The sequence below is a fragment of the Peromyscus eremicus genome, chromosome 1 (assembly GCF_949786415.1).
Source record: "Peromyscus eremicus chromosome 1, PerEre_H2_v1, whole genome shotgun sequence".
In the NCBI taxonomy this organism is placed as follows: Eukaryota; Metazoa; Chordata; class Mammalia; order Rodentia; family Cricetidae; genus Peromyscus; species Peromyscus eremicus.
Window position 1 is genome coordinate 3,872,102 of NC_081416.1, and position 26,863 is coordinate 3,898,964.

Consider the following 26,863-nt stretch of genomic DNA (forward strand, 5'->3'; position numbering starts at 1 on the left):
GCTTCGTCCTACTCCAGGCCTTGGTGTCTAAACTCATCACAATGACCTTTGCCTTATTCCTTACTATTAACTGTTGTTATTAAATGCAACAATTATCCATGTAGTTGGCTGAGTGGTAAATATTTATAGTATTATAATTCAAAATAATTAAATGCTTACTCTTAGCAAAGCAGAATTTAACAGTGTATACTTCTGAATTGAGGGTGAAATCCTAATCCTGGCTTATCACCTACTAGAGGTAAATGATTTCTCTGAGTCTCAATTTTCTCAATTGTAAAATGGAAGCTAATAGTACTTCACCCACAAGATCTCTGGGAGGCTTAGATGGACATTTGAACTGGCAGCAATGATGCTTAGCATCAAGTAGACATTCATATAAACTAGTTTTCCATCCCCTTAGTATCTTAACCAAAACCAACTTGGAGGAAAGGATTTGTTTGGCTTACATATCCTGAATCCCAGTCCACAGGAACTCAAACTTGTTGGAAACCTGGAGGCAAAAGCTGATGTAGAGGCCATGGGGGGTGCTGCTTACTGGTGTGCCCATCATGGCTCCTAATAGCTCAGCCTGCTTTCTTATAGAAGCCAGGACCACAAGCCTGGGGTGATGCCACCCATAATAGGATGGACCCTCCCACGTCAATCACTAACTGAGAAAATGCCCTCAGGCTTGCCTGCAGCCTGATTTTATGGGGGCATTTTCTCAATTGAGGCTCTCTTGGTGACTACAGATTGTAAGTACCAGGTTGACATAAAACTGTCCGGCTCGCTCAGGATAGGTAAAAGGAGTGCTTGATAATGAAATGCTTCAGTTCCACCTTCACAGACTAAACCCACCCTGATAATTATCTCAGGAAAGGTTCCTTTAGTAACGGGAAAGTGTTAGTAAAAATTTGATAAACAGGTGTTAATGAGTGCAAAGTCATTAGATGACTAAAAAAAAAAAAAGATGCACCTAAATGAGTCTGTCAACAATGCCATAAAAATGATGAAATGATCGCAAGAGTATCAATTGTCAAAAATAAAGGTGTAAACCCAGTATCTTATCTAATTGTCATAATCAATTTTCTTATTATAAATCATAATTATTTTCGATTTCTATTACATTTTTTTCAGTGTCTTTAAACTACTATTTCTAACTTTACTTTTTATAATGCTCAAAAAACTTCCAAAACGGAAGTTCAAAAGGGCCAGAGGGTCAGTGGTTGGGAGTGCTGTTGCTCCTGCAGAGGACAAGAACTCAGTTCCCAGAACCCATGTCAGATGACTCACAACAGCAAGCTCCGGGGCTCCAATGCCCTCTTCTGGCCTCCACATGAACACATTTAGAACAGACACCTAAACTACCTACTTCAGGTGCACTCCAAAAGAGCCGTAAATTATAGGGTCTTAAATAAAATCGGAACACCAGCCCTTAAATGTTTGTCCAACAAAATTTCAAATTATTGATGAATAAAATATTTGCAAGATAGTGAAAAGAATATTTTAAATTAAAATAATTGTGGGAACAACAATCTTTTATCTACACTTAAATTTTCAACTTTGATAGAACATGAGGGATACTGTGTAATAAAAGCAAAGAATAATGTAATAAGCAATTGTCAACAACCATGCTGGCTAAGTTGAATGCAAAATCTATATTATATGTTCATACTTTTTCTATATCCCATATATTTTTCCTCTTACAACTGTCCAATAATGCAGTATTATTTTAAAAGTTTAAATTAATAGTAAAATGCTATGATTTCAAAATTAACATCCTGATTTTCTGACTACTTATAAAATAATGAAGTAACCCAAATTTCCAAACATCTGAGAGCTAGTAGAAATATCTCCTTCATTAAACCCTTACACTGAGTATAGCTTAACCCTTGTTTTCAGAATTTAAACGTTCCCCAGTTCACTAAAATAAAGACAATTATAAAAAGCACGTACCCTTGCTTATCTGTCAGCCGAAACTCACCCAAATCTCACTAAACAGATATTTATGAAAACACATTCAAACCAACATAAAGGAATAAACTAAATACGGAGAAAATAAAGAGTATCTATAAAGACGTCTAGAGTTCGTACAGCATAGAATTTATTCATCCATGCCATACTTACATCACTGTGTACAGACTTAAGTTGGTAGTCATAATACAGAGTACTATAATAATCTGTGAAATCCAGCCACCAGCAACCATCATAAATTTGTGTACAGATCAATAGGGTAGACTTCAAATAAACAAATTATACAGTTATTTACTTTCCTGTGGCTGTCAGTAAGTACATCGGGCAAACACAATCACTCACCTAAGCACAGCTACTAAAGGCGCATATATGGAATCTCCATCATAAACGTACATATGATCCCAGCTGCACTCAGTAGCAAAATGATTGAATCTTAACCTTAACACTGCATTTGGACTGAAAGAAAAAAATAGAATCTCTTCAAATTCATATAACATATAATATATTTAGAATTATAGACACGGTAATTTTATTAAAAATCTATTTACAGATACTTTTTCTACAAATCATTAAATCACCAGAAGAAACACTGTATGCTGTCAAGATACTGGTTTCAAAATACACGTCTCTTTTTCTTAAGAATTCAGTCCACAATAAAAGGCAGGCATTATAGACTTAAGGCAGAAGTTACATACTTTATCTATGTACTTCTCTTTACTGAAACCTTGTTACATACTAACATGGATGCATTCTATCACAGCAAGTTGTACTGGAGTAAAGTTAGTTATAAAATGACAACTTTCAGTAGCAACTATTCTCACTGATACAGAAGCTTTCAGTAGAGGCATTAGGTTCTTTCAGTTTCTTCTCAAAATAGTGATACACTATGAAGAAGCAAAGTTAGACTACAAGTAAATAGCAGAAAATCACTGCTGTGGTTTTAAAAAGACTTTTAAAGTAATCCAAAAAGCATAGCTTCCCAGGTACACTCAAAAAATTATTTTAAAAAAGGTACCAAAGCATTCCTACCAATTTATGATCTACTTCTCACTGTGAAAAGTACCCAGAAGTAAACCAACTCATCTACAAAATGTTATGAAATATTTTTAAAAGATCCTCAGCACAATTATAAGACTATTAGAACTAAAAGGCTGAAAAAGTATTAACCAATGGCATAACCCAGCATAGAATATTTTTATACTTTCTACAGCATTTGTAAAGTTTCTAACAAGATGTTTTTCAAAAGCCAAGAGGCCCAATGTGTTTAGTCCTGCAATAATGTAACTCAAAAGCAAAATATATATTTATCTATTATACTACAAATGAAAGGTACTGTGATTTACATTTTTAAACTTCATAAAAATTATGCATATGTTCCAATAATAAGCAAGGAAATAAACTATATAGCTAGTCATTTTACCTAATGTTTTAACAGTAATTATTAGTTTAACATCTCAGAACAAAATTAACTTATTTAACTCAAATTGTATACTTACTAGCCTTCAATTAGCCACGTACACTTAGTTTTATATTTATAGTTAATTGGACCATCTGTTAAATATCCAGAAGGTTCTGTTAACCTAGAAAAGAAAAATCATGAAATCAATATTACCATTACCATTAAGGCATGCAGTAGTATGATAAAATTCAAATCATTAGGCCAAAACACTCAGACATAGAGGGATGGAGAGATGGCTCAGTGGTTAAGAACACTGGCTGCTCTTCCAGAGGACCAGGGTTCAGTTCCCAGCACCCACATGGCAGCTCTCAACTCTCTGTAACTCCAGTTCCAGGAAATCTGACACCTTCACACAGGCATACATGCAGGCAAAACACCAATCAATGCTCATAAAAATCAGGAAGTAATTTTAAGAAATAATAATGTGACATAACTATTTACAAATTATAGGCTATACTGACAATCTAAAACAATTTTCTCTCTACAATTGAAAGGAAATTTTGTCAAAATTTCCTTAAACTTGACAAACCATGGCCATTTCAACTGACATAGTAGGAAGTCAGTGAAAAACTCAACATTTTACTGAAGGGTTCTGTGTTGACAAAATGTTGATTAGGTTACATTTTATTTCACAAAAACTAGGCTCTGGCAAAAGAAGGAAGATCAAATTCACTCTGATCGGTGCAGAGCTACAGAGTAAGAAACCACACGTGTATCTTTCTCCGGGAAAGCACAGCTATACATGATTTCTAGGCACCTGAATTGTCAAGCAGACACCATCATACTTCACAGAGTCTGCTGCCCACTTTTATCAATTTCTTTTGACTGCTTTGCATTTGTGCACCATCTCAACGAATTTTAAAATAAAAGTGTATCAAAATGCTTTTGTTTATACTTAAAATAAAAAAAATCAGATTTTTCAGAATCTTAAAATATTTAAGACAAAAATTTAGATGCACTGACTTATAGACAAATTAATCAACAAATCCATATTTCAAATAATTACAAAATCTTTTTATTTAGCGTTCATATTTATATATACATACTTCACAGATAACTGGCTTTCTGTAGTTACATAAACAGACATACATATATACCCAGCGGTGTACGTGTGTCTGTGTGTATTATATGTGTGTCTATGTGTGTTGTGTGTATAGGTGTGTACATATATCACTCATATAATTTTATTTTGCACACAGAGTTGTCAGAAGCTAATTTTACAATTTAGTCTAGCTAGACTGTGGGAGCCCGTTCTCGGGTTCCTCGTGGCTTTACCCAGCAGGTCCACATAGAGGATGATTAGGACCACGGGCCTGAGTGCAGGTGTCTGAGATGGTCTGCACTTGGCTGTGCTGGGGGAGGAGGTCTTTTGCTCTCTATAAAAACCCTGGGGCAGAGACAGTCAGGGCCCGTTGGAAAAGGTTCCAGGCCCTCTCGAGGCTATCCTTTATTTTCTATCTGTTTATCTCCGCAAGATTCTCCGCAATAAATCCTTCTATCTAATATTTCCTGCTGCTCGCACTCAAGAAAACTCTGGGGAACTGTGGGGGTGGTGGGTAAACGCCCCACACTAGACCAACCACTCAATGTGGCTGAGAGAGAACGTAAATAATGAGAACTGAGCAGTGGTGGTAGACACCTTTAATCCCAGCATTCAGGAGGCAGAGGCAAGTGGATCTCTGTGAGTTCGAGACCAGCCTGGTCTACAGAGTGAGTTCCAGGACAGCCAAAGCTACACAGAGAAACCCTGTCTAAAAAAACAAGGAAAAGAAAAAAGAAATAACTGATACAAGCAATAATCAAAACAATGACTTGGGGATCGTGTTTCCTCATTTGTAGCACTGGTAAAAAGCTCTTTACTTGTATGACGTTTGTCTTCTCAGGGAATCTGTATTGTTATTGGGGAGTTTGAATATGTTCAAGAGACTCCTCTGAAGCTGAATCTCTAAGGGGTACACTGTGCCAATCACCCATCTGGTGCCTCCTCACTTCCCATTCACCCACTTGCCTACTGTGTGAAAATAGATCTGGGCCCTCAAATAGTTTTTCTTTGCCAGATGGCAAGGAGTTTCTCAGTAAGCTGGCACTCTTTGTCCACAAAGTGTCCTGGAAGAGGCTTCGGGAGGAAGGGTTTTGCTTCCTGGTTCCACTGTTCATGCAGCCTGTGTGGCTTTGCCAACACTAAGTCACTACACAACACGTCACGGCCAGCAGCATCCAGCCACCGGCAGCTTCCCCCAGCGCTTCCTCTCAGCCAACGTTTTTAGCAAAGTCCGTACAGTGAGACACCTCCCATGAACAGCTTTCCTCAGTTCCTAAAGCAAGTTCCGGGGGCAGCTGCTGAGCGAGTTTCACCATAGCTCAAGGAACTTTTTCCCATCCATTAAGCCACAGCCATGCTCACCAAGCAAGGCGTCAATTTAAGATGGTGAGGAAGGACCCTTAACCCATGTATTCTCTCTCAGCAGTAAGCCACAAGGTGCTGCTCCTTCTAACAATTTCTATTCTTTCAGAGGTCTTTCTCTTATTACTTTAATCCCTATTACAAATCATACTACTTACACTAAGTTGTTAAAATTATGACTCCCTTTTCTAAATTTATTAAAGCCAAGTACACTAATACCAAATTCATGCAAAATAAATTAACAATAACATACCACTTTTCACCCAACAGAAGGACAAAATGTGACAATATCAAACATTGGCAAAGAGGAGAAGAAAAGGAATTCTCATGGGAATAATTCAGTACAACTTTATAAAATAATTTTCTGTTATCTTAATAGCTGAAGACAGACATATGGTGGTACAGTGACCGGCAGTGGCCGTGCTGTGTTCACAATGTAGTACAGTGACTAAAAGTGGCCGTGTTGTGTTCACACTGTAGTACAGTGACCGACAGTGGCCGTGCTGTGTTCACACTGTAGTACAGAGACTGACAGTGGCCGTGCTGTGCTCACACTGTAGTACAGTGACTGACAGTGGCCGTGGTGTGCTCACAATGTAGTACAGTGACTCACAGTGGCCGTGGTGTGCTCACAATGTAGTACAGTGACTGACAGTGGCCGTGCTGTGCTCACATTCTCTCAGACCTCCTTACATGTCCATACATTTGGTCTGATTTCTAAGATGAGTATCTGAATCTTTGTTGAATGGCTCTCCTATGGCAGCTAAAATTCATTTTGTTTCTGCAAATGGTAAAACATGATTATGAATCTACCCCCTCCCAGGAACAGCCGTTAACCAACAAATAGTCTAATCTAAGGAACATAAACGCCTTTGTCTTCCCTGCCTCTTTGCATTGATAATAACTAAGTACACTTGTCCCTAGCACTTCCCTATGGAACTGGACTCCAACAGTCCCTGTGGTAGCTGACGAGTGGCACTCTATCTGACTGCCCTCTCTTCTCTATATCGGTCCCCAAACCCTCCAAAGGTGCATGTTTCATGGGTTACACCAGCAGAAACGGTTGCACTCACTAATGCAGTAGGTTTTGCAGTATTTACACTAGTACTTAAGAAATTTAGTCTAAAGGTAATCACAAAGACGGTGGCATTGGGTTTGGCAAGGCGGCTCAGTAGGTGAAGGTACCTGTGGCTCAGACAGCCTGAGTCTGATCCCCAGGACCAACATGTTGGAAAGAGAGAATCATTCCAACAAGTTATACTCTTGACCTCCACACAACCCTCTTGGTCTGTCTTTCTGTCTGCCTCTGTCTCTGAGTCTCTACGTCTGTCTGTCTGTCTGTCTCTGTCTCTCTCTTTCTCTCTCTCTCTCTCTCTCTCTCTCTCTCTCTCTCTCTCTCTCACACACACACACACAATGAATTTTTTAAAGAGAGTGGAGTTAGTTTACTGCTGTAAAGACACAATGATGTGCTAAAGAAAGAAAGCTATCTATTGATTCTGGTGCAGTGTGAATGCCAGAGACTTCTCTAACACTTAAAGAAACGGGTGGATGTCTGGTCATGACCTCTCATGGGTTTTCTTCATAGCCCTCAATCATATGCTAAAAATAACATTAAAAAACAAACAAACAAACAAACACAGTGGACACCTGAGAGTTAGGAGGGTTCTAACCACATGTACTTTAGAACCTGGGTCAGCACATATTTTCTGAACCTTCCGAGCCTGCGTATTTCAAAATCCAGGACTGGAAAAAAAAATTGACTTCTCACTTAAAGGAAGGGGTTACTTGTCCTTCAGCCAAAGCATACAAAACACCAGAACTGAATTAAATAAGTTTAATCAATTAATGAATGTTGGCTACAATAATCATGCTTCCAAAATCCATGCAGCTCATGTACAATAATGGAGAATATAATTTAAAAAGCCCTAAATGTCTGGGAATTAAGAAACAGCAGCTTCCTATGTCTCAAAGTCATCTAGAAAACAATTTAATTGTCTCATTCTAAGATAACAACCTACTAAAGTTGGTAAGATGAAGATAAAATAGTGCTTAGCAGAATTTATAGCTCTAAACATAAGTATTAGAAAACTGAAAACCAATTATATAAATTGTAACTCAAGAAACTAGAAGAACACATTCAAAAAGAATTTTAAGGAATGAAATGGTAAAAGAAAAATAGAAATTCTCAAAATAGTAAAATCATATCAAAAAGAAAGACCTGTAGAACTAAAAAGTATTTCGTATAGAATAATAGTTGTTAAACTAACAAACTTGTCAAGAAAGGAAAAAAAATTAGTTATCGAGAAGGAAAGGGGGCATTATTACTAACTCAATAGAAAAAAAATAGGATATTAAAATTTTCCTGTCAGTTAATTTGATGGTTTAAATAAAATAAGGGGGAAAAAAGTCTCTAAAACTCAACTTGGCAAAACCAACAACAGAGAAATGGAAAATCTAAAAAGTCCTGTATCTGCTAAAGAAGTTTGTAAGTAACAACACGGCACCAAAAATACCTGTGTGCACAGATGGCTTCATTGGTAAAACTTTTCCATTACTCAAATGAGAATAATAAAAATGTTTTGTAATTTCTTTCAGAGATTAGAGAAAAAAGGAATTCATGCCAACTTATTTAATAATGTCAGGATACTCTGCTCAAGATGACAAAACCTGATGAGAATGTTCCAAGAAATAAACATTACAGATAAACAGCACTCAAAAAAAAAAAAAAACTTAGCAAAATGTCAAATTTAATTAATCATTAAAAAAGAATAACAGAACAATATTCCTGACAGAAACATGTCAATGTGAAGATCTGGAAACTCATGAAGGGCACTCCTTGAAAACCAGAAGAAAACTGACAGCAGGTTTTCAAGAATTGGGCCAGTGAAAGTCTGTGCAGGTATACACCACGGATTTTAGGAAGCCCCGTGAATGCCTAAATCAGACTACATGCCCAGAAAAGACCTCAAGGGACTCTAAGATCCGACTCCCGCTTGTCATTAGGCTCAGAACAAGCAGGAATGAGGGACAAAGGAGAGTCTCAAACACCCTGGCATCACTCAAGGTGTACACAAAATCTGCAAAGACTCAGATCTCATTACTCCTTGGCCCCAGGTAGCCATAGAAATCACCTTCAAAATAGTAGCAGCTGGCCACAAGGTAAGGAAATGGTAATACCAGAGAGTTCTCCAGTTCCTTGGCTGTAGTTTAAAACATTCTCCTTCCCTCCAAAGAGGCATACTCTAGAAACCACCATACCCTTTCCTCTCTTCCTTAGAGGAGGAACATGAAGCAAGTGTTTGGCTCCTCACTACACAATAGGAACACCTGAAGCTACATGTGCTGCCCTATTTTGTTCACTTTCAGTAAAACTACAGGGATTGCCAAGGCAATATACTCACCACACCCTACAGTAAGAACTCACTCACACCCTACAGTAAGAACACACTCACACCCTACAGTAAGAACACACTCACACCCTACAGTAAGAACACACTCACACCCTACAGTAAGAACACACTCACACCCTACAGTAAGAACACACTCACACCCTACAGTAAGAACACACTTACACCCTACAGTAAGAGCACACTCACACTCTACAGTAAGAACACACTCACACCCTACAGTAAGAACACATTCATACTCTACAGTAAGAACACACTCACACCCTACAGTAAGAGCACACTCACACCCACAGTAAGAACCCACTCACACCCTACAGTAAGAACACACTCACACTCTACAGTAAGAACCCACTCTCACCTGCAGTAAGAACCCACTCACACCCTACAGTAAGAGCACACTCACACCCACAGTAAGAACCCACTCACACCCTACAGTAAGAACACACTCACACCCTACAGTAAGAGCACACTCACACTCTACAGTAAGAACACACTCACACCCTACAGTAAGAACACATTCATACTCTACAGTAAGAACACACTCACACCCTACAGTAAGAGCACACTCACACCCACAGTAAGAACCCACTCACACCCTACAGTAAGAACACACTCACACTCTACAGTAAGAACCCACTCTCACCTGCAGTAAGAACCCACTCATACCCTACAGTAAGAGCACAATCACACCCTACAGTAAGAGCAAACTCACACCCTACAGTAAGAACACACTCACATCCTACAGTAAGAACTCACTCACACCCTACAGTAAGAACACACTCACACCCTACAGTAAGAACACACTCACATCCTACAGTAAGAACACACTCACACCCTACAGTAAGAACACACTCACACCCTACAGTAAGAACACACTCACATCCTACAGTAAGAACACACTCACACCCTACAGTAAGAACACACTCACACCCTACAGTAAGAACACACTCACACCCTACAGTAAGAACAATTAACCTTTCGTCTCTCAGTCTCTTAATTTTTCCAACCATCACCTCAAAGCATTGCCATTACACTTTCAACTTATTCACAACCTAGAACTGTTCTAAAACACAAGTCTTAAAACTCCAAAACCATAGGTGACCGACCACAAACAACTAGTTTTCAATTTATTCATTTACTTCTCACTCCTAACACCCTTATACTGCCACTTTGTGAAGATCTCCAGAAATTAAGTAACACATAATTTGTAATATGCCTTCTAAGTTTCAAACCATTTAACTTTTTAAGACAGGTCATTGCTCTGTAGCTCTGGCTAGCCTAGGACTTGCTGCAGAGCCAGGCTGGCCTTGCAAATCATGAAAACCCTCCTGCAGCAGACTATGGAATGCTGTGATTGTAACTGTGAACCACTACACCTAACTATCATTAAACTACAATACTCTGTTCTTGAACTAAGAACCAGAGATATATGGGTGCCTAAATTCAGAGCCCAGCACCCATTTAAAAAAAAAAAAATGGCATGGCTGCATGGGCTATTTTGTGGGCGAAGACAAGAGGATTGCTAGGGCTTGCTGGCCCACGAGCACACAATACCATGCCCAGCTTTCCTGTGGGTTCTGAGAATTGAACTCGGATCCACTCACTTGCAATGGCAAGCACTTTTCCACCTGACCTATCTGTCCAGTCAGAGGTGTTTCTTAAAACAGATTTTCTAGTTGAAATACCATTACCAGTTTGTTGGTTCTCTTTTTGTTGTTTTACAATTGTTGACAAATACTAGTTTTTGTTGATATTTTATTTGTGCACCCCAATAAAGCTTATCTAGGGATCAGAGGGAAAAGACAGTCACTATATTAAACATACAGGTCAGGCAGTGGTAGCACACGCCTTTAATCCTAGCACTAGGGAGACAGAGATCCAGCCAGGCATGGTGGCACACACCTTTAATCCCAGCACTAGGGAGACAGAGATGGATCTCTGTCAGTTCAAGGCCACACTGGGAACAGAGCCAGGCATGGTGGCACACACCTTTAATCCCAGCACTAGAAGTGATAGGGCTGGGCAGAAAGGAAGTGATGTAGCTGGGTGGAGAGAGGAAGTGAGATGGAGGGCACAGAAAGGCATACAGACATGGGTATACAGGAAGTAGCTCTCTCTGGAGGTTGAGGGGTTGGTAAAGTGAGGTTGGCTGTGGCTTTTTCTATTCCTCTGATCTCTCAGTTTTCACCCTAATATCTGGCTCGGGGCTTTGTAGCTAGAGTTTTCCTGCCTTGCCCACAGTCAGGACAAATCTTTGTCACCCGCCAGTCCCATAGCTGCTCAGACCCAACCAAGCAAACACAGAGACTTATATTGCTTACAAACTGTATGGCCGTGGCAGACTTCTTGCTAATTGTTCTTATAGCTTAAATTAATCCATTTCCATAAATCTATATCTTGCCACGTGGCTCGTGGCTTACCGGCATCTTCACATGCGGCTTGTCATGGCGGCGGCTGGCAGTGTCTCCTTCTGCCTTCCTGTTCTTTCTTTTCTCCTCTCTGTTAGTCCTGCCTATACTTCCTGCCTAGCCACTGGCCAATCAGTGTTTTATTTATTGACCAATCAGAGCAATTTGACATACAGACCATCCCACAGCAGGGTTTTCTATTAATAGACCATTTAGCAACTCGTCTTACACTGGTTGTATATATTTCTGGAGTACAATATGATGTTTCAACACAAATACACACTATGGAGATGGGAAGATGGCTAGCAGGAAATGCTGACAGGAGATTACAACCCAGCACTGGAGAGGCAGAGACAGGCAGATCCTGGGGCACATTGGCCATTCAGCCTAGCTTACTTGGTAAGACTATCTCAACAAAAAGGAAAGAGGTGGACAGCACTTGAGGAACAATACCACAATACCCAGCATTATCCTCTGGCTTCCATGTCAATGTACATACATGCACATATGCCCACACCCATGTGCACATACCCACACAAGCAAAGCACTAATTACTGTACCTTTCACCTCACATATTTATCTTCCTGTATGATAAGAACATTTAATTACCTTTAGTGGTGTTGAAATACACATTTGCAGCTATAAATCACCTTGCTGTACAAGACTACACCAAGACTTCCTCCCATCTAACTGAAACTGTCCACTTCATACCCTTCGCCAAACATTGCCCTTTCCTCACCCACCCCATCACCCTCAACACCAGCCTACACAGTGAGTCCAACCAGGGGCCAATTCTCTTTCTACTCTTGGTTTATTCACTTACTATAATGTCCTTTACATTGCAAATGACACAACTCCCATTCAGCCTCAGTACTTCATTGTGCATACAAGCCATTTTTTTAGACCATTCATCTGTTGATGAGCACTTACATTCTCCGCAAACGTAGGAGTAAAGACACATTGCCAAAAGGGGAACTGCTGAGTCATGTGGTAAATCTAGTTCTAGTTTTTTTAAGAACCTTCCCACTATTTCCAAAATGGGTGAAGTAATTTACATTTCCACTAAAAAATTTTCCATTTCTTCACATTGTAGCCAACACTTGCTATCTTTCATCTTTTTAATAATAGCTTTTCTAGCCGGGCGGTGGTGGCGCACGCCTTTAATCCCAGCACTCGGGAGGCAGAGCCAGGCGGATCTCTGTGAGTTCGAGGCCAGCCTGGGCTACCAAGTGAGTTCCAGGAGAGGCGCAAAGCTACACAGAGAAACCCTGTCTCAAAAAACCAAAAACCAAAAAAAAAAAAAAAAAAAAAAAAAAAAAGCTTTTCTAACAGGTGTGAAGTAATTATAGTCTTAATTTGCATTTCCGTAATGCATAGTAATGTTGAACATAAATTTAATGTATTTTTGGCCTTTTGTATTCTTAAGAGAATTCTATTCAAGTCCTTTGCCTGCTTTTAAATGGTAGTTTTCTTGTTAAGTATTTGAGTTCCTTAATTTGGGGAAGCGTCCCAAATGTATGATTCATGAATATTTTTCCAATGTGTAGAGTTTATTTTCACTCTATGAGTTATTCACAACCTGAGCAGTTCAGGTCTGAACCCGACTAGAGGTGATGAGGGATGGAGAAATGGCAGACGCATAACCACAGGTGCAGGAAAGCTGGGATCAGACGGGCTTTGCACACCATGATGGAGTGGCGCCTATACTGCCACAGCCCAGAGCCTCAGGGTTCATCACACAGAGTGCAGATGGGAGAGCTTGGCTAGTCTCCACAGGTGACTGTGGGCTGTGAGCAACTGGGCAGAGGGGGCTTCAGATGCTAGCTTTGTCCACACTGATCAACCGTTCTCACTTAGATCCCCAAGGAAAGCTTTACCACACCTCTGTGCTTCACCCGCAGAAGACTCTGCCACTCCCGTAGGGCTGTGGGGTCCTTGGCATGGCCACACCCACATCCACAATACACATTCACTCAGAACTTAACTCACTCTGGGCTTCCCCTGCTCCCTACAACTTCTGCTGTGCAGAAACTTTTAACTTTATTCATCTCCCATGTCTGTTTATTTTTAAGGCCGGTGCTCTTGTGGTCAGATATAAGAAGTCATCTGAAACTCCTATCTTTGGAGAGTTAAGAAAAGCCCAGTCCTGGAGGGCTTCACTGGTGTGTCGTTAGTTGTTTTGTTGTTTGTTTTTTGTTGTTTTGTTTGTCAGCTTGACACAAGCTAGGGTCATCTGGGAAGAGGGAAATTCAATGAGAAAATGACTCCATCAGACTGGCCTGTAGGAAAGTCTGTGGGACATTTTCTTGATTTATTCCTGGTGCAGGAGCGTCCAGCCTGCTGTGGGCAGTGCCACACCCGGGCAGGTGGCTGTGAGTCGTAAAAACAAGCAGGCTGGGCAAGCCGTGGAGAGCAAGCCAGGAAGCAGCTTTCTTCCACGGCTTCTACTTCAGTTCCTGCTTCCGGGTTCCTGTCTTGAGCCCCTGTCCTGACTTCTCTCAAAGATGGAGTGAGACTCGGAGTTTGGGGATATAACAACTTCCCTCCCCAGGCTGCTTTTGGTCATGGGGTTATCCCGGCACCAGGGACCCTAAGACAAGTGGTAAATTGTACCAAACACATAACGAAGAAATAATGCAAGTGCCACAAAAACTCTTCCAGCAAATAATGAGGGTGAATCTATGAGTCCGCATTACATACCACATACCCACACACACACACAAATTAAAGATAAAGAAAGTAAAAGATAGCCCCAACCTGGTAGAAAATACTTCCAAATGATCAAGTACTATCCAGTAAATAAAAGAATTCATAAAAATGAGAAATAAGGGGAAAATTTAATGTGGACAAGACGTGAAAGTTTCCTCACTAAAGACGACAAACAGACGGCAAGTAAGCACGATATCATTAGTCATTGGGGGTGCAAAGTGAACCTGTGAGACGGCTTAGCTTGCTTGCTCCCTGACAACGCTGACAACCTGAGTTCCGTCTCAGAACCCCCATGGTGGAACTGTCTCCTGCAGTCGTCACATGACCTCTACACGTCTTACGGCAGGTCACGTGTGCACACACACTCTAAATGAATGCTTTAAAAAAGACCAATGACATATCACTTATCTATTAGAATTGTTACAATGTAAATGGACAAATATTGACTAGGATGTGAATTAACTAGAACATTCGAATACTACTTGGGAAGGTAAATGATTATATTCACTCTGCAAAATAGTTTACAAATTTAAAAATTAAACCTGTGGGGCTGGAGAGACGGCTGTGCAGTTAAGAACACTGTCTGCTCATCCAGGATCCAGATTCAATTTCCAGCACTCACATGGTAGCTCATAACTGTCCTTAACTCCAGTTCCAGGGGACATGCCACCCTCTTCTGGCCTCCAGGGACACTCATCCACATCCAATAAATAAATAAATTTCTTTAATTTAAAAACAACTAATCATGCATTTAGCAGATGATCCAGCCACTGCACTATTTGGTATTTCTCCTTAAGAAATGGAAGCAAAGAGCAGGAAAGGGGGCATTAAAAATGTCTGAGTGTGATTGCTATTTTTATGATCATTATTACTGGGACAGTTTCAGAGATACATACATAAGACAAAACTTCCCAAATATTAAACTTTAAATAAACTGTATATTACAAATTATGGTTCAAGGGCTAGAGAAATGGATCAGAGGTTACAAACACATAAGTGCTCTTGCAGAAGAACTGAGTTAAGCTCCCAGTACCCTGAATGTTAGCAAGCTCACAACTGCCTGTAACACCGGCTCCAGGGGCTCTAGAGACCTCCTCTGGACTCCTTGACATGCACAAATGCACAGGCACACACTATACACATGTACTCATGCACACATACACACACACTACACATATGCACGCATACATACACCACATAATTTAAAAATTTTTTAAATAAATTAAAAATAATTTTTAAATTACAACTCAGCCTAGCACTTGAAGAGCATGTGTAATGCCTTGAGTTTAATGTGTGGGACCACAAAAAAATAAAAATAAAATTGTAAAGAAAAAAATAAGCACTTTGCTTTGAAAGCAGTAAGGCAGAAAAACAGTGCGATAGCAGGATACAGCAAGACGTGACTGAGGAGTCAGAAAAGCCTCCGTTAGAAACCTGTAGTTGAGCTAAGATTAGAAGGTCAACAGTAATTACCCAAGCAAAGACTAGATAGGAAGAGTTCTGAGAAGTGAGGGCTGTGTAAAATACCCTGGGGCTAAAATGAAATCCCAAGAAAGCAAGCACAGGCATAAATCAAATCTGTTTAAGAAGCCAAATAATGGAGACAAAAAAGAAACCAACTTCACAAATTTAGACTGAAACAGTCCATTTAAATTATTTTAAATCCCTACTATGTGATTATGTATTTTAATAATATAAGTGATAATATAAATTATTATAATTTTACTTAGAAGTGAAGACATACTTTTAGAGAACATTCAATTTTTCACATTAAAGTTACTCAAAGGTTCCCTATAATTAACAATAAATATTCAATTGCTTGAGGACTCTCAGCCTCAGGGGGTTGATTTATCTATCCCAGGGTCTTTTTGGCCCACCCCACAAGAACTCCCTGCCTAGGCTCCTTCTACACTCACTCAGCATGGAGTTCTTAGTGGCTTAGGCCAGGTACAGTGACACACACCTTTGTACCAGCACTTGGGAGGCAGAGGCAAGAGATCTCTGTGAGTTTGAGGCTAGCCTGATCTACACAGTGAGTCCAGGACAGCCAGGGATGTATAGAGAGACCCTGTCTCAAAATGGAAGGAGAAAAAAGTAGCTTAGAAAAAAAATTGCAAATTTTAATTCTGCCTCTTCTATTATATAATTCCAGTCAGCGGTGGTGGCACAACCTTTAATTGCAGGCAGAAGAAGGTGAATCTCTGTGAGTTCACGGCCAGCCTGGTCTACAGATGAGTTCCAAGACAGCCAAGGCTATTATGCAGTGAAACCCTGCCTCAAAAAACAAAAAAGCAGCCGGGTGGTGGAGGTGCACGCCTTTAATCCCAGCACTCGGGAGGCAGAGCCAGGCGGATCTCTGTGAGTTCGAGGCCAGCCTGGGCTACCAAGTGAGTTCCAGCAAAGGCGCAAAGCTACACAGAGAAACCCTGCCTCAAAAAACAAAAAAGCAAAAAAAAATTCCATTATAAATATGCGAAATTCAGAATCCAAATATGACTAGCATGAAGGTCTAAAAGTTATATATGGAATAAAGTGAATGATTTTTAAAATAGCCTATACAAAAGTGCTTATAACTCTATATTTACAAATAATTCACATTAGTGAAATATTTTCCAATCTCTGATTTACCAAAGAGATTAGAGTGATAAGTACCAAAGCTACAGTAAGGAGAAAATGTCTAAGTTTCAACAAAAAAATATCAATTTTTATAAGTAAAATTTTCAACTGCTCTACAAAGATAATTTAACCAGCTTCTAATAAAAATGTCATTTATACAGGTAAATTATACAGGAATGTTTTCCAGCATAATATTACACAATGCTACACAAATATAATTCCAGCAAAAGTCTACCGTTGTCTTGATTACATTTCAAACTAGCACTGTGCTTCCTAAGTCTCACTCCTAAAACCTTCAGTCTAGCATTAGTGAAAAAATGGGTGTTACTTTTGTTTTACCTTTGTCAGAAATGTCTTCTAATTTTGAATGTTTTATTCTTTTCAAATGAAAACAAACAAAAGACTAGACGGAAAGCTACGGCTCTGAAGCATCACTTCTGATACTATGTTTGCATCTACGTTTCTTCCCCCATCATCAATCTTCCAATCTAAAAAGGCATTCATTCCCTAGCTGAAACATCCATAATAGAAAAAGACTAAGGTAACATACCAATTAATTGTGACACCTGCTTACCAAGATTAATCAACCACTGTTCACGACGATGTGTAAGGCTGACATCACTCAGCTTAGTAAAGACTTCCCCGACACTTGGTGAAGGGAGAATGTCAAGTTCAGTTCTTTCCCAGTGTATTACTTCAAACACTAGAAAACAGGTCTTCAAACAAACCTTTCATAGCTCACAAGGCACTTTACCAAGAATAACTATTTCCTTCTAAATGATTGTATTCTTTAACATTAAATACACCTCTTTTGCCTCTAAGAATATGCATGAGAAAGCACAGATTTGTAGTACTTATATTTACCCTAAAAACTTGGATTTCATAGAAAAATTAAGTCAAATTTATCAAGAGCACAAGGAATCATAGTATAACAGCTTCCCAAGGACGAATATCCAGTAATAAGTTCAGGACTTATCATCTATCTACACTGAAGTCCACTCTCCTTCTACTCGATAATGAGTCTGGTTCATGAACATCTTCCAGTGTTACATGGTCTACTTTTCACTTGATCTGTGTGATTTCTCTTACTAAGTGGGACAGCATCTAAGTGAAGTCACAGCGTGCTGACCTAGCTTTCACAAGTGTCCCGACTACAAAACACAGATGTCGGATTGAACGTCTCGGAACTGGAGCACTGGATATCCTCTTTAGACAAATTCACCACCACAAAAGCCAAAACCCATTAGTTACATATGGATCAAACAATCTTCCTGTTTTGTAGAAAAATGCGAAAAATGAATGTAACCTTTTCCTTTTTGGTTGCTCCCAGCACATACATTCAAGATTCTGTTAATAGGTGAACGGGGAGCCAAAGGAGATAAGGCTACTCATGAGGCATAATTCAATCAGATCTCTTGCTCATTGTAAAACATTTCTAAACTTTTAATCGGTATTGCTCTCAAATTATTTTAAATGCATTCGTAAAACCTGCATATCAATTTCTCAAACTTTGAGCCCTGGAAACACACAGACCTACGACTCCAAACAAATTTTATGAAATTTCACCCAAGGTTCCCCTTCAAAACAACAAACGAAATAGTAAGATCTACTTTAGTTTTGAAAGTGTCATTTAAAAAAAAAAAATCTTAACATTGAATAAAGGGCATTGTTCTAACTAGCAACAGTAAAAATGTGGAAAAGAGAATAAAGAAAAAACATGCTTCGATTAAAACTCCAAAGAAACTACCCTGGAATATACTAATAATGTGAGTCAAATCCTTCCTCACCTTTGCCTCAAGGCCAGATATTTCACCCAGATTTTGCTATCATCTTCACAACAAATACTAGTCATCTACATAGTATAATTTCACAGCCGCAAATCAGGCAGCAATCTTCATGTAAGTATCCAGGAGAAGCTGTCTAAAACTGCAGGTTGTCAAGAGGACTGCACTTAAGGCCTCAAGAAACTTCTCTGCCTGCAGCCATCCTTCTTTTTATAGCGGGCAGAAATCTAATAAGCATCAACCAATAAGGAGAAGTATCTTTACCCCCAGAGACTCAAACTCCTTAGCACCTTCAGCTTCAGAAAAACCAAACTGATGTTCCCATACAACTGTCCAAAGCCACTCAACCCAAGCCTGTCCTAACAAATTCAACATCTCTAAAAGTGCATATCCTGGAGTGAAGCTGGCTGGTTTGGAATCACGACTCAGCACTTTCTGTTTAACCTTGATCGAGTTAACTTAAATAAATCTGCTGCCTGGATTTCCCTCTATAGATCCTGCCTAGGAAGCATGGAATTCCAGTAAGTTATAGACTTGTGGGGAATGAATGAGATGACCAACCCAGAGCTCAGAACAGGGTACGGAACATAGCATGCCCATCGTAAACCCTATTTACCACACTCGATGATTACTAAACTGTGAGGCGTGCCCTATGATCAGAGGCGAAGGAGCTGGGCCACAACTTTAAACCTTTACCTCTCACTTCTCACAGTGTTGGTGGGTTTTCGTGCGTTATTTGCACCGTTCCTGATAGGAACAGATACTGTCCTAATTGGTGGAGTTTGGCACCGTGACTGTGAGTGAGAACGTTCTTTCTGCGCAGAGGATGACAAGCCGTGGAAAGCACCGAGTCAGCCAGGGCTGGGCGCCGGCCGGGGCTCCCCGGGGCAGCCTGAGGCTGGAGGGGTGCAGCACCGGTCCCTCTCCGGGCCGCTCCTAGCACTAACAGCCGGGGACCCCCAGGTCACAGCACGACAGGGAGCGACAGCAGGAGAAGGGCTGAGGTTCGGGGTCCCGCGATGGCACTTACTTGAACCTGCCCTGGCAGTGCTGGCACTGGTCCCCCACCCAGCCCGGGTCGCACAGGCAGGTGGAGTTGACGCAGCGACCCGAAAAGCAGGAGCCAGTCCTCTCGCAGGGCTTGGACTGGGACACCTGAGCGTAGAGCGCCAGGTAGAGGAAGCCGTAGCACAGCAGCCAGCTGGTCCCGTCCAGCAGCAGCCAGGAGGAGGCGCCCCCGCCGCCCGCCGGCCGAGCCCTGCACAGCCCCGGGGCGAGCGGCTGCGGGGCACCCGAGCGGGCCCGACCCCCCGGCTCCATCTTCCCCGGTGCCCCGGCCCGGAGGGGCTGCGCTCGCGGGCTGGCACGGGGATGCCGCCGAGGCGGGGTTCCGGGCGCAGACGACCCCTCCGCCGCCGCCGCTCCTCCTCGGCTCCTCAGCGGCGCCGACCCCCGTCCGGCTGTCCGGTCCCGGGCGACGGATCCCAGCCGCGGCGGCCCCCGATCGGCTGCCTCCGGCCACGCTGGGGCATCGCCGCCCGCGCTCCTGACCTTGTCCTCGGCGAGCCGAACCCCGCAGCCGCGGCAGCTCCGGGGAGAGGAGCCGAGAGCCGGCGGCGCCCCGCGCTCCGGAGGGGACCCGAGGGGGAGGGGACCGGGCGGGGAGGGGGAGGGGACCCGCGCGGCCCCGCCTCGCCCGCGGCCCGCGCCAAATGCCTGGGCTCCGAGCGCCGCTCGCCCCGGAGGGCGGGGCCAAGCGGGAGCCCCGAGCTGGGCGCGTCCAACGCGAGGAGGGGGGACGGGAGCGAGGACGTCCGCCTCCCTCCGCTGCCCAGCTATCCCGAGGCCCCGCAGCAGCCGGCTTCCCTGCGCCCGCCAAGCACGGTCGCCTTGGCCGCGGCCGCAGCCCACGCCGGGCAGGGACGTCCCCGCAGCCTGGCGCGCTCGTGGTCGTCGTCCCCCCCCCCGATCCCGGCGCTGTGGTCTCGCCCGGCCCCTGACGGGGACCCGGGACTCCCCCGCGCGCGCCCACCCGGTCGGCGTGGATGGGAGCGCGTCCCCCAGGTGTGGCCCGCGCCGCGGAGCCCCACGGAGGAGGCATCCGCTCCGGCTCCGTCGCTGCGGCGGGAAAGCAGCGCTGGCACCCCCCGGGCCGCAGCAGCGCAAGTGCGGCGCTTGCCCTCCGCGCTTCCCCAGCCCCCTGTGTGTTTCTTCTTTTTTTCTTAAAAACTCCCAACTACACACAAAGAGCTGAGCATGTGCAGCCCGCAAAGTCTTAAAGGCACCGCGGTCTGACCGCGTCGTGGGGTCTGCGGGGACAGGGCCGGGTGGAGGGGGTGAGGGGCTGCGAGGACGCGAAGCCGTCCCCGGGGGGCGACCGCAGTCGCGGGCAGCGCTTCACCGGTGGACTTGGGGCTCCCCACCCCCAACAAAGACGTGCAGGGTTCTGAGCCCCGCACGCCACCCCTCCTGACGCCGCCTCGGAACCCTGAGAATCTCCCTTTTGCTCATCAGTGTTTCCTCCTCCGTCTGGGACACTGTTCTGTCTTGAAAATTATTGCGACATCAGAGCTTTTTTTTTTCTTCTTCAGAAAAGCAGAAGTGTTTCCCAGAAAGGGGCCCTTTCCTTTTTCAGCGGCATCTGTTTCTTCCTTGAGATGACTTTCCAAGATTCGATGGCATAAGCTGAGATTCTGTGTCTTGTACTTGGTGTTTTCTCTAACCGGCCTTTTAGCTTGAGAGGAAGCCTTGAGAGGAAGCCGCGCACAAATTGCAGCGTGTTGTTGGAGCTCCACCAAAGAGCAAGCGATGTGACCAGGAATGTGAAACTCACCAGACATTTCTGACAGCTGGAGGAGAAAAGTTTTTGTTGTGACCACACAGTCATAATATTATTGTTAAGATTCAGTTCGAGTTTATTTTGGGAATAATGTACCCACGTCATCGCTTTTAATCTCTGTCATCCCCACTTCACAGAGAAAATCCTCTATTAACCCCATTTCGCAGATGAGGGACGGGAGTGAGAAAGGCTGAGATGCGGCTGGTGGCCGGTTAGGATAAGGAGTCCTCTGACTTCCGTGTGTTTCCAGTGTTTATCGCCGCTTCTGTTTGCAGATGCTTTGTTCTCTATTGCTGAATAAAACATAAGTGCGGGCTTGGTTTGCAAATACCTCAGCAGTGACTTAAGAGGAAAACAAAGGTCTAGAAAAAAAGGATCCTTCGCAAGTGAAGAAAGGCAACCGGTTCTCACGAATACAAAACAAAATAAAAATTTAAAAAAAATCCAAACCACACAATCCATTCCCACCTCGTAATAGTACCAGCCATGCCCCACATCAAGCCTGAACCTTGGACTGCTACTTTCTTTTCCACATTGGGATATTCTTCCGAAGGGGGGGGGGGGCGTCAAAATAATATTATTGGCCACATCTTTTAATTTCAGTGACACAAAAATCCAAACTCTTCCTAGGACCCGCATTGGTAGACAATCCTGCTTCTTTTCCATCCTTCTCCTCCTGCTTGCTGAAGTTTAAAGTCAGCCAATTCTTTCTCAGTTCTAATGTCGAGTCAGGAGTCACGTCCGACTTGTGGAAAGTGACCAACCTCTTAAAGCCTCCAGTGAGAGCGAAGGTAATTCAAAGGGAACACTGGAGTCTGTCTCTCTAACAGATCACAGCCACACACTGACTGTAGCCTGTGTTTGAGTGAAGGATTTGCCCATTAAAAATACACATTTTACCACCTAACCACTGTAATCATTCACCTTACCCTGAACATGCAGCCCCACAGGCCTCCTCTCAATATTACCTTTAGAATGGAGTTGAATATACTAAATATAAAATTATTCTCATAAGGATCACATGGAATTTCTGCTTTCCCTGCATCATTTATTTCTTCTTCAATTGTTTGCGTTGACATTTGACTATGATGAGTTTAAGATACAGAAAACAGATGAAGTGGGCTGAGTCCATCTTTGAAAGGGTTTGTCTTCTGTCAGGCTCACAAACGTGTACGCTCCTAGTACACATGAGTGCAATAGTTTGCAGATGTGAACAGAGAAATCTAAAATAGTCACAGGAGACAGTGACAGAGCCTGCCTAGCATCTTGGCCCATGTTTCAATGATCAAGAAATGTTAAAACTTCCAGCTCATCCTTTTCCTCCTAAAGAAGTCAGTCAGCAGCCAAGCATGCCAAACACCACCAAAGTAATTTGTAGTATTGGTGATAGCAGTCCTAAATCCAGCAGGAACATAAAAAATAACCCCCAAAGAGATGATAGGGCAAAAGTCAGTTTCACTGAAGTAAGATGAAATGGTTAAGAATTAGTGGTTAAAATTTCTCCAAGAGAAAACCTAAACATATTTGTTCTCTCCACAGTTAACCTAATACCAGAACCCTTGGATATTTGGGTCATTATGCTTCACTTCCATTTATACTCTTTAAAAATTGTAGAAACATGATAAGCAAAACCCTAAGACTTCTCATTGCCAACGTGGTCAAAGGACATTCAAATGGCTTTTGTGTTACTCAAAAAGCAAAAGATCCTATTTAGATGAAAGCAAAACTTCCTCCACTGCTCAGCTGAAGAGAGATCTCTTCTCTGGTTGTCGTTCACCATTGACATAGATGAGACCTCAGAAAGCTGCAAACAGCTGTCGCTCCCAAGAGCTGGACACACGGACACAGGGCTAAGCTAGTGGCACAGCATCTTAAAGACCGTTAGAGAGTAGATGGTCTCTGAGACTGGGCAATAAGGGAAGAGTTTAGATTCTCATTAAAAACTATGCATGCTACTGAAAACGTTTGTCTGGCTATTGTCCGAAACACCACCCTCCCCAAGCTGAGCCTCACATGCCGCTTCTTCTTGGACCCGTTATTTTCTCCCATCCGTTCCTCTTGCTGCCACACTTGCAAACACACACACCACTGCTCCTTCTGCCAATTTTTCTACTTAACACATTTCAAACATATTGTTATAAGTAAATCCAGAGATCTTAAATTCACTATGCTGAGCTAATATAATTTTTAATTGAAAAATAAAATGAGCATTCTTAAACTTTTCTTTCTAAATATTCGCACTTGTTACCCTACCCTCTCCCCCAAATATTAGTTAATTGCCAAGACTCAGTTGTAGAAATTTGCCTTTTGTGAAATTTAATGTTTAAAAAAAAATTAGGCTGTGACTCCTATTAAGCAAAGTAGATCAGGTAAGTATATCCATCTACCTGGCCATGGCAGTTCGTGTCTGTAATCCCACCGTGAGAATGGCACATCTCCAGTTCAAGAGCAGCCTGGCCTACACAGTAAAACTCTGTCTTAAATCAATACAACATTAATCCCTCTACAAACTTCACCAAGGTGAGAAGAAAAGATTCTGTTCCTAAATTGGAAGCATATCTGTTTTGTTTTAGTTTTTAGAGGTATCGGCTCACTGTGACAGAAACGGTGGAAAGATTCCACTTACAGATCCGAGGTAGCTGTGCATTTAGAAATATCAATGAGGGAACCAAGAAAATAGGAAAGTGGTAATATACAAGTCTGCAAAAATGAGCAACTAGAAATGAGTCCTAAGAGCACAGGACAGCTTCCATATGAGAAAAGGGTTGTCATGGAAGGCAGAGTTGGGGTTCTAGGATGAAAATAAGGGAAGTGGTGAGGGCAAAGTATGGACTCTTAGCCCTTTCCTCACCCTTAGTAGGGAAAGGCAATCCCAAGCCCAAACCAATATAGGAAGTTCAATCTCTAAGGGAATAAAACCAGAATCCAGACTTGAGACACCAGCAAAATGCTAGGCATGAATTAGGTAAACAGCTGAAAATGTTAACACCTGGTGGAAATCTACATTTGAACAGCACATCTTCTTACTAGTTCCCAGAACACCTCCAAACAACTGAAAGATGGTTATGCAGGACTGGAAGAATTCCAAGACAAAAAGATATTGTCATCTGGAGTCATCTAACTAGATGACAAGTCTCTGGCTTATCCTACGGAAGTCTGCTAGGCAATAAGCCCTACCCTGATGCACTGTTCATAATTCTTTAGTAATAGAGACAGTAAGGTTTCACGAGACATAAAAAACAGAAACCAGAGGACAGGGAGAGGGAGAAGGATGTTAGGAGGAATGAAATCAAGTAGAAATGGAAAGATTTTGCAACGAAGAACTGGAAACTTTTAAAGGGGAGAACATGGGTCATAACACAATAACAAACATAAATAAAAAGAGAGTAACTAAAAAGTAAAATGTGATAATGTGCTTGGAAATAAAGCCTAGGAAATCTAAATTAGGAAAGAAGGCAAAGCTCTACCTCCTTTTTTTCTCCATTTTTGTTGTTGCTGTTATTGTTGCTGTTGATTATTCATTTTGTTTTAATTTTCAGTGGGTTTTTTTAAGATTCATTTATCTTTATTTTATATAGAAGTGTGTTTTGCCTGTATGCGTGTGCACCATGTGTGCTCCTGGTGCGCAAAGAAGCCAGAAAAGGATGTCAGAACTCCTGGAACTGGAGTCATAGATTGTTGTGAGCCATTGTGTGAGTATTGCAAATTGAACTCAAGTCCTCTGCAGGAGTGTTAAGGGCTCTTAACTACTGAGCTCTCTCTAGCCCAGTTTTGAGTTTTCTTAAAGACAGGATCCCACTCTATAGCCCTAACTGGCCTGTTCTCATTATGTAGTCCAGGCTGGCTTCCAATTTGTAGCAATCCTCCTGCCTCAGCCTCTGGAAGGCCAGGATCATAGATGCATGCTACCACATCCAGCTCCCACTTTATCATGAAGAGGGAAAAAAGATTAAAGGAGACAATAACGATTATGCATAATAGATACTAAGAGCATTAATATGAGTACATTATTGCTTTATTAGCACATTCACCCACGGCATGCAGAAGAGCAGAAAAACATTTTATATTAGTTCATTAAAGTATTAATATAAGGAAATTGCCCAGAATTTACCTGAATCTCTAGATGCAAGACTATGCCTAAAACATTGAGTAACAAAGTCTCATAAATTGGGGAGAAAGACAAATGCAATCAACTGGAAATAATAATACCATTAAAGTTATCAACAGCAAAACCAGAAGCTAGCAAGAAGTAGAGATGTAAGGAAAAAACTTTTCAATCAAAAATTCTATACCCAACCTATCTATCCATGAGAATGAAAATATTTATGAAATATAGATAGAAACTACTAGAACTACAACAAAGGAAGATGAGATTGAACATAAGAAAATTACAAATAAATGCCCCATCAGGACAGACAATTATGCCCAGGGTGACATGTAAACAGCTCTATCCAACATCAGGGACCAGGAAGGAAGTGTCCAAGAAGATAATGGATGTGAGTGTTTGAAACTGCACTTTGGGGAAGAATATTAACTCCAAGTCAATGACATTTAGATTAAGATACACAAAAATATTAATTCTAAAGATGTACTTACTGTGTGTGTATGAATGTTTTGCCTGCATGTATGTATGTGCACCAGATGCTATTCAGGTGGGGGGCTCAGAGGCCAGAAAAGAGCAGCAGATAACTGGGAGCTGAAGTTACAGTGAGTTGTGGGCTGTCCTGGGAGTCTAGGAACTAAGTCCAGGTACCCTACAAGAGCAGCAAATGCTCTTAAACTCTGAGCCTTCTTCAGTCTCAAAACATGGGTTCTATTTCTAATTCTGTTCTAGGTACTGGTTACCCTTGAAAGATTTATTAACCTCTGTGCCTTGGTTTCCCCACATGTTGATGGGTGTAGTCGAAGTGCCTGTCAACATCTGTTTTAGAACAATGGGGGTGCAAACAGGGTAAAATATAAAAAAGTGCCCAACTGACGACAAAGCACTAAACAAACTCCAATGGTTAATGTTCCCCAAAACTTACACTACTTCAATGAAGGGAAAAGAACATTGAAAGCTATTTGAGTCAGTACAAAATGGCATACACAGACATCTGCATTTCCTTCCTTTCTTCCTCTCTCTCTGTCTCTATCTGTCTGTCTCTGCCTGTCTCTGTCTCTCTTGTCTCTGTCTCTGTCTCTCTCTCTCTCTCTCTCATTTGTGAACACATGCATGGCACGGTGCATGTTTGGCGGTCAGAGGACAAGTTGCAGGAGTTGGCTCTCTTTCTTTCTGTCC

At 42.1% G+C, this 26,863-nt stretch overlaps 2 protein-coding genes across 2 annotated transcripts in view; one reads left to right on the top strand and one right to left on the bottom strand.

Moving 5' to 3' along the window:
- The window catches only part of Atrnl1 (attractin like 1), a 582,942-nt gene extending 562,879 nt beyond the window's left edge, over positions 1-20,063 (bottom strand). Inside the window, exons 1-3 of the mRNA XM_059256021.1 lie at positions 19,774-20,063; positions 3,450-3,533; positions 2,296-2,409 (exon numbers count right to left, since the gene is read on the bottom strand). Of these exons, the coding sequence (XP_059112004.1) occupies positions 2,296-2,409; positions 3,450-3,533; positions 19,774-20,063 (488 nt within the window). The remainder of the gene's footprint in view (positions 1-2,295; positions 2,410-3,449; positions 3,534-19,773) is intronic.
- Positions 20,064-20,114: 51 nt separating this feature from the next.
- LOC131899757 (basic salivary proline-rich protein 1-like) lies at positions 20,115-20,969 on the top strand. Its single transcript, XM_059251223.1, has one exon. The coding sequence runs from the start codon at positions 20,115-20,117 to the stop codon at positions 20,967-20,969; it is 855 nt and encodes a 284-aa protein (XP_059107206.1).
- The last annotated feature ends 5,894 nt before the right edge of the window (positions 20,970-26,863 follow it).